Source organism: Akanthomyces muscarius, chromosome 1 (genome assembly GCF_028009165.1).
Source record: "Akanthomyces muscarius strain Ve6 chromosome 1, whole genome shotgun sequence".
NCBI classification, from domain to species: domain Eukaryota; kingdom Fungi; phylum Ascomycota; class Sordariomycetes; order Hypocreales; family Cordycipitaceae; genus Akanthomyces; species Akanthomyces muscarius.
Genome location: NC_079241.1, coordinates 3,967,997 through 3,975,077, shown reverse-complemented (window position 1 = coordinate 3,975,077; position 7,081 = coordinate 3,967,997). Strand labels below are relative to the sequence as shown.

The 7,081-nt window shown below is 53.9% G+C and overlaps 3 protein-coding genes across 3 annotated transcripts; 1 reads left to right on the top strand and 2 right to left on the bottom strand.

Annotated features, from left to right (window-relative positions):
• Window positions 1–846: 846 nt before the first annotated feature.
• On the top strand, window positions 847–1,851 carry LMH87_006340 (uncharacterized protein; the record flags this gene model as incomplete). The annotated part of the gene is made up of 5 exons (XM_056204213.1): window positions 847–867; window positions 954–1,036; window positions 1,158–1,240; window positions 1,327–1,692; window positions 1,811–1,851. 5 exons carry the CDS (start codon window positions 847–849, stop codon window positions 1,849–1,851), a joined length of 594 nt encoding a protein of 197 aa, XP_056059592.1.
• Window positions 1,852–2,636: 785 nt separating this feature from the next.
• LMH87_006339 (uncharacterized protein) lies at window positions 2,637–4,199 on the bottom strand (the record flags this gene model as incomplete). The annotated part of the gene is made up of 1 exon (XM_056204212.1): window positions 2,637–4,199. One exon carries the CDS (start codon window positions 4,197–4,199, stop codon window positions 2,637–2,639), a length of 1,563 nt encoding a protein of 520 aa, XP_056059591.1.
• A 2,281-nt stretch (window positions 4,200–6,480) lies between these two features.
• LMH87_006338 (uncharacterized protein) lies at window positions 6,481–6,860 on the bottom strand (the record flags this gene model as incomplete). Its single annotated transcript, XM_056204211.1, has 4 exons — window positions 6,481–6,552; window positions 6,617–6,652; window positions 6,703–6,774; window positions 6,831–6,860. The coding sequence occupies 4 exons, from the start codon at window positions 6,858–6,860 to the stop codon at window positions 6,481–6,483; spliced, it is 210 nt and encodes a 69-aa protein (XP_056059590.1).
• Between the last annotated feature and the right edge of the window lie 221 nt (window positions 6,861–7,081).

The window sequence follows — 7,081 nt, the reverse complement described above, 5'->3', positions numbered from 1 at the left end:
GGCTTCCGTCTAGCTACGTTCGCCTAGACGCCGTCGTGTAAGTGATGGTCTGCACTGCGCCGATTCGCCCAGTTTCTACAACATGCTCAAGGCAATTCGTTTAGTATGTTGTTAGTCACAACAGTCATCAAACAGCACAAGCCAGGACTACATGACCGATCAGAGCTATCCTTGGTGGTATACTAAGGCCACCTAACCTATAAGTCAGCAACTGCTATCCTGTGACCTGCCACAAAGTAGCTGCTGCGAATTTATGGATCAATCTGAGGCCTTTAGATGCTGGATATTCTCCCGAGCCGGGAATTATTTCCGTATTTTTGGCCGCGCAATCTTGTAGATATCTCACCACTGAATTACGATGAAGCGAATTTTCTGCTCCTATACACTCCGTGCAGCTCGAAGCAGAGCGATGCCAAGACATAGGTAGTTTATCCATCAAGCAAATTCACCTGGCTGTTCTTCCTGCTCTGTCATTGTCACATGCTCGTATTTTTTACATGTTTAATTGTCTGCGTAATGAGTGCTACGTCAGGCGCTGAGCCTCGTCCTTGTAGTGCTTAGGTACAGCGCATCCAAACCACTGTAAGCCAGCGATCCACCAGCGCCGCGTTGCCACTAAACCACCCTTTAGCTCCTGGTCTTGGAGGGGTTGAGTTGGGTTTTCGATTCGTGGGGCATGTGACGAGATGCGACTTGACACTACCGTCACCGACTCATCGTTACGTCGCTAGCATCCTGCCTGCATACCTAGTTTCTTCAACATCTTTCCGTCTCCCAAGAAATTTAATAGCCGACATCCCATATACACCCGTCCCGAGAGGTTTCCCAATCGGCATCCCCGTCATCATGAAGCTGCATTACATTGGTGTACGTTGTTCCGTCCCCCGCGCCCGCATTCGCAGCCGAGGGCGCGCAGAGCTGACCCTGACGTCTGATCCCCCCCTTCTCAACAGATTATTCGCAACGAGGACAAGCCCGCGCACGAGCTTGTCGCCGAAAAGGAGCTCAGTGCATACTCTCGATTCACACGAAACAAGTACGCCCGCCCAACCCCCCAAAACCCTCCGAGGACGACTTCCAGATGTTCCATGCCGCAAGAAGCAAAGGGGGCGCGCGTACGACCCCAAGCGATCCCCTTCCCGCTAACCGACATATAGCTATGGCGAGTTCATGACGTTGTTCGCAAAGACGGTCGCCGAGCGCACACGGCCGGGCCAGCGCCAGGATGTCGAAGAGCAAGGTGAATATTGAAACCCAGTTTCCGCGCGCAATCGCGACGCTTTTACGGAATCGACGGGCTGATAACCATCACCACCCGCCAAACAGATTACACTTTTCACGCCTACGGCCGCACAGAGGGCATCTGCGGCATCATCATCTCGGACCACCAGTACCCCGCGCTCGTCGCGCACCAGGTCCTCGGCAAGGTCGTCGACGAGTTCCTCGCCAAGAACCCGCGCTCGTCGTGGTCCGCCGGCCAGCCCACCCTGGTCATGCCCGAGCTCAAGGACTACCTCGCCAAGTATCAGGACCCCCGGCAGGCCGATAGCATCATGAAGATCCAGCAGGAGCTCGACGAGACCAAGATTGTGCTGCACAAGACCATCGAGAGCGTCCTGCAGCGTGGCGAAAAGATTGACGACCTCGTCGCCAAGAGTGACGGCCTGAGCGCCCAGAGCAAGATGTTCTACCGTAAGTGCCCACCCTTTTGTGCCTGCCACCTCTGGATAGTGGGGAGCTACTGGTTGCGGTGAAAGGCACTGGCAGATATGACGATTGCCGGGGCTATATGCTGACTTTTATGGTGCAGAACAAGCCAAGAAGCAAAATTCGTGCTGCATTCTCATGTAGATGGCGGGGGGGGCTAGATCCTTTGGTTCGGCGTTGGATACTCGAACTGTTTCAAAGTGCCCAGCCCATTCCCGCCTCCCCTCCCGGGTCGGGGCACCATGCTACGAACTTGTCGCGTCCAATGTTCCAACGCATTGCACAAATGCCTGTCCTTGGCAATTTCTACTACGGCCTCTTATCCATTACGAGAAAGAAAGCCCGTTCGAGTCCGATAGACTTATGTACGCACCACCATAGTTAGTGCAAAGAGAAACTCGAAACTTGAAATACGAGAGAGGTAAAAAAGTAACATTTGACCTTATGTTTCATATCTAAGGATGTGTGTATGTGTGCCTGAGTGCTATGCGTGCCGTCGCTACCGGAAATCAATACTAATGTAAGAAAGAGAAGAGAGAGAAGAGGTAAAAGAAAATAAATAAAGATGTTCCGCCAGCGGATCATGGCATAAAAGCAAAGGAAGGAAAACAAATGATTCGCCGAGTCGGGAGATAATGAGCGTATAGAATGGAAAGATGTAGTAATGCATCGTCGTCACCAAAGGAAGAAAAGCACATCCTTCGGTATGACTTGCAGAGGACGGAGATCTAGACCACGCATGACAAACTATGAGAGGGTCCGCTCATGCTATGCATGGGGCCATCGTACTCCGTCTCATCTCGAAACAGTGCCCAGACGCTTATGCCGGGAGGACGATGGGAGGAGGGTATAAACAACCCGAGCGACGGTAGTGCAGATCTTTGTCATTGTCTTGACCCAATTGGCCGGAAAAGCTGACCGCCATTTATTCATGCACCCTCAATGGTCACCTGCTCGCTTCGCCGATACATGTGCTGTCGCGGCGACTCATTCTGACCGCCGCCCTGTTGGTCGCCGCCAACGGGGTGGATGAAGGTCGGCGTGGCCGTCTTGGTCTCGGCGATGCGCTTGCTGCCGTCGTCCATGGAAATCTGGCTCGCGGCCTTGATGTGCTTGTTGGCGCGGGCGCGGCGCCGCTCACGCTCGTGCAACGGCTCCAGGAAGCGACGCTGCTGGCGGGAGATACTGATCTGCCGGGCAATTGACACCTCGGCGGCGTCCTCGAGCGCCTCCTCCTTGTTGGCGGGCTTGGGGTTGGGTTTGGGCTTCGGCGCGGCGGGAAGGCCCGCTCGACCGCGATTGTGCAGCGACGTTGAGCGGCTGGGGATGTCGACCTGCTTGACAGGGCCCGGCATTGTAGAGTACGATGCCGTCGCGACGTTGCTGCTGCTATTGCTGCTTTCTGGAAGACGGCGAACGGGGCCAGGCGGAGGCGGCGAGAGGGCGGTGGCCGTTTCCCGTTCCGCGGCTTGTCGAAAGTATGGGCTGCGGATGGACTCGACGGATGGTTTGTGAAACTTGGAGTGCAGAAAAGGCCGGCCTTGGCTGTCTCTGAATGGGGAGAGCTGGCTAGCTGGTGATAGCATGGATGTCCCTGGAGAATCCATTTGGTCTTCGGGTGGTGGCTCCTTTGGTGTCAGGGCCTCTGCTTCTTTCGCAATCATCGGAAACGTGTTTGATCGTAGTCTTAGAGGCACAACGTTGATGTCAGGTGCTGAACCTGCGGGTAACTCCGCTGCCTGTGAGCAAACTGGTGTCATAGACGGCGAAGTAGATCGGCGAGATCGTTGTAATCCATCATAGTGCTCTCTTCGCACCTCGTCCTCGAGGGCTCTGATCCTGGCGAGCGTCGCCTGGCGACGTGCTAACAAGCTGCCGGTTGACTGCTGCTTCTCAAATAGCTTGCCAAACATGACACTGTATCGCTCCAGTTTGATGTCGGGAATCTCGACGTCCAAGACGGGGCTGGGCTGGCCGGGTACCCAGGCTGGTGTTTGCTGCACGCCACCTTTGGGAGATTGCATCCGGGGGTCCGTGACAGAGCGCACCGCACCGGGTTTATGCTTCTTGAGCTTTGTTCCTTCCGGACGGATACAGCTCTGGTTCGCGCGAGATGTGTTGTAACCAGCTGGTGAAGGCGCTGGAGGCACGGAAACGCCGCTTGTATAGTTGGCAGTGCCAACGTCCGTGCTTGGCCTCGAATAGTTGTTGGCGCCGCCATTGTTTGAGTTTATCTGTCTAGATTTTGAACGGCCTAGAAAGGGCAGGCGTTTTGAGAGCGAGCGGGAGAGCCCTGTACTCTTGGCTTGCTGCTGTTGCTCAGTCGCTGCGTTTGCCGGAGACGTGATGGTCGTCATGGTCCGCGGAATCCTGTTGGAGTCTTGGCTGGAGGCAGTCGCCAGACCTGGGCTTCCTAGAGCTACGCCGATGCCATAGTTGTTGTTATCCGTGGGAAATTGTGGCGGAGGTCTCGTGTGCTGTGTGTTGGGCATGATGTAAAGAAGGATGTGCCTTGTCGCCGTTTGTGAGTGGAGGTGGTGGGTGTAAGCGACGGGTGTCACGTCGACATGCTTAACGGATATGAGCAATTCCGACAGAAACGGTTCGACGGCAACGAGGAAATGAAGATGAAAACGATCGGCTCTTTTGTTCAAGCGGGAAGAAATACAGAACAGAAGCGGGGAGGGGAGCACGATGAATCGAGCAAAGCGGTGACACCAGTGTTAAAGTAAGTTTGCAGCCAGGGTTGTTGTTATGCAAGATTCCAAAGGAACCACCACAGCATATGCACGACGACGGCTTGGCTGCACAGGCGGCTGCAACAGCAGAAGGAGATGAAGAAATGCACACACGCTTACATGCCAAGTTTGGAATATTGCGCAAGGACGATTCCAAAGAATAATAAAAATATGGGCAGGGCTTAAAGAGTTCCCGCGGGGGGGGGGGTTGACGCACATCGGGGGTCCCCATTCATTTACATGACAGAGACGACAACCGCCCGCCCGCCGCGTCGACATCGGCACATTACTTTGACACGCAAGTGGGCGAGAAACATGCGAAGGGGCTACACCAATGCCCAAGAAGGGAAACTGAGTTTCTCGGGCGTATCCCTGCTAGGGCTCGGCAGGACGAGCGTCCCGCTGGCAAGGGGACAGGATTGTGTTGAAGAATGTTTGAGCGTCTGTTTAGTCTAGAATGGACGAAAGGCAAAGATGAGCAAGGAGCGGCGATAGGCGATCCCGTCGAATCAGAAGAGCGAGCAAAAGAGGAATAGAGAGAGATTGCTGCACAGTACAGGCAGACCGGCGGGGGTCATCAGGCGGAATGGATGGTATAAAGCCGCCGCTACGGCACGGATCTCCCCCTTGCTGCTTCCCACCAACGTTTCAGATTTTTTTTTGGCTCGTGGCTTGCGTCTCTCTACTCAGGTACCAGCAGACTGGCTACCAGGTATGACTATTAGGCTGTGCATATTTGCACAAAAGGCGTCAACCCCAGAATAAAAATAAAATAAAAACGAAAAGAGAAGGAAGGAAAATCGGGGGTGAACCCTGTTGAACGATTTGGTCCAATTGCAAGTAAATGGAGAAGCCGTTTCTCTTCTCCATTCGCCAGCTTTGCACAAAGTAAGGCGGCGCTTCTGCACGGCCGCTGTCAAGTTTCTCGGTCCAGGCAGGGCTCGACCTTTTTGCTTTTGCCGGCTCTCGCTTCCAAGAATTACTCAGACATGAGACAGAAGCGCAATCGAAGGATAAAAAAATTGGCCTTGCAAAACAGCAAAGTTGCCAAGTTGGATAGGCGGTCTGGGCGGGGGGATCCTCTGGTCCCCCTCCAATATAAGAATCGGTATCACAATCTGCAACCATCTGCTGCGAGTCGAGGACCAGTGACCACGACGACGGCGATCCACCCCAAAGGGCCCAACGGCGGCGCATGTTTGAGATTAATACAGGGGGGGGTCATTCTGTCCGTGTACGTGGGTGAATAGCTGAGCCAAAAAGCCTCAATACCCGCTAAAAAGAAGAGCAAGGCAAATGCAAAACAGCGTCCGCGCCGACATGCTTGCTTCGAGCCCCCTTGGCAGGCCAAGCGCTGATCAGGGCCCAAGCACTTGGGGTGGTGAGAGCTTCTCTTTTCTTTCCCACTGCTGCGACGCCACATTTCTTTCATGGGTCCTTCATCTTTTATCCCGTCTTTTGGTGTAGTTCTCGTTCCATTTTCCCGCCGAGCTCCGTATCCCATCATCCCTGGTAATCACATCCCAACTCAGCACCTGAGGCTGGCCCGGGATGTGGGCTGCCGTCAAGAGCCGAGTCCAACGGGACCATGTACATTGGACTTCGTAGCGGAGCTCCTTCGTTGTCCCATCAGACGTGTATCGTCTTCTGCTTCTTTGTCGCACCTACTGTCTGCAATTGTCGCGTTAGCTTTCCAACCGTGCAGGAACAGTACTCCGTGTGTTGAAGAAGAATGCCGCATCGGTCCTTCAATTTCGCCCGACGTCGCGCAAAAGTACGGGCATTTTTCTAGATTGCACGACGCAGGCAGGGATTGGGCTTGTCTGAATTGGATGACTTGTTTCGACGAGAGCGACGGTACTGACTCACTGATCAAAGCTGACGGACATTTTTCAATCTTGCTGCTTCAGCTCGACAACGCATAGTTTTCCTCACGGTCATCCCGCGTTCTTCGACTGGCACTGCATGATTTTGCAATCAGAACCAGCGGTTGGCCATTGGTTGTTCATTGGCGAAGCTACATGGCTCATACAGACTACGGTTTGGCCAGTTGGCGAGCAAGAAACAACAGGTGTACCAGAACGGTGGTCACGGGTCGAGCGGGCGTCTGTCATCGGTACATGCGTGAGACAATTCGTTTCGACAACGTCGTCCAAAAATAGGCAATCTACCTTGTTGACCGCCATGCGTCTATTTTGGTCCTCCGCCTTTGGATATTTGGCGAGAAACTTTTGATGGGCTTGAATGATCCTCAAACCGCGATGCAGGAAACAATGTAGTCGCTGACCTGAACCTGCATGAGGGCGGATGCGCATAATGTTCTCGACCACTTGGAAATGAGCCCCGTATCGTCATCTTGCCGAGGCATCTACTGGTAGGGCATACATAAATATCTACCTGTCGGGTGTTCAGCATCGGTGCACAAAGTCGGTCGTGGCTTGTTGGTGTGCTCGTGCAGTGTTTTTGGGACAATGCATCACGACGCCTCTTGGATTGCCGCTGTTTTCCGTAAGGAGAAAGCTTCAAGCAGAAGTCATCAGGGCAGTTAGTAGCTCGAATGAAGGCCAGCAATCAGCATAGACCTCGTCAAAGCTACCCGGCCTCGACACTAGCATTGGGGAAGACGTCCACATCAA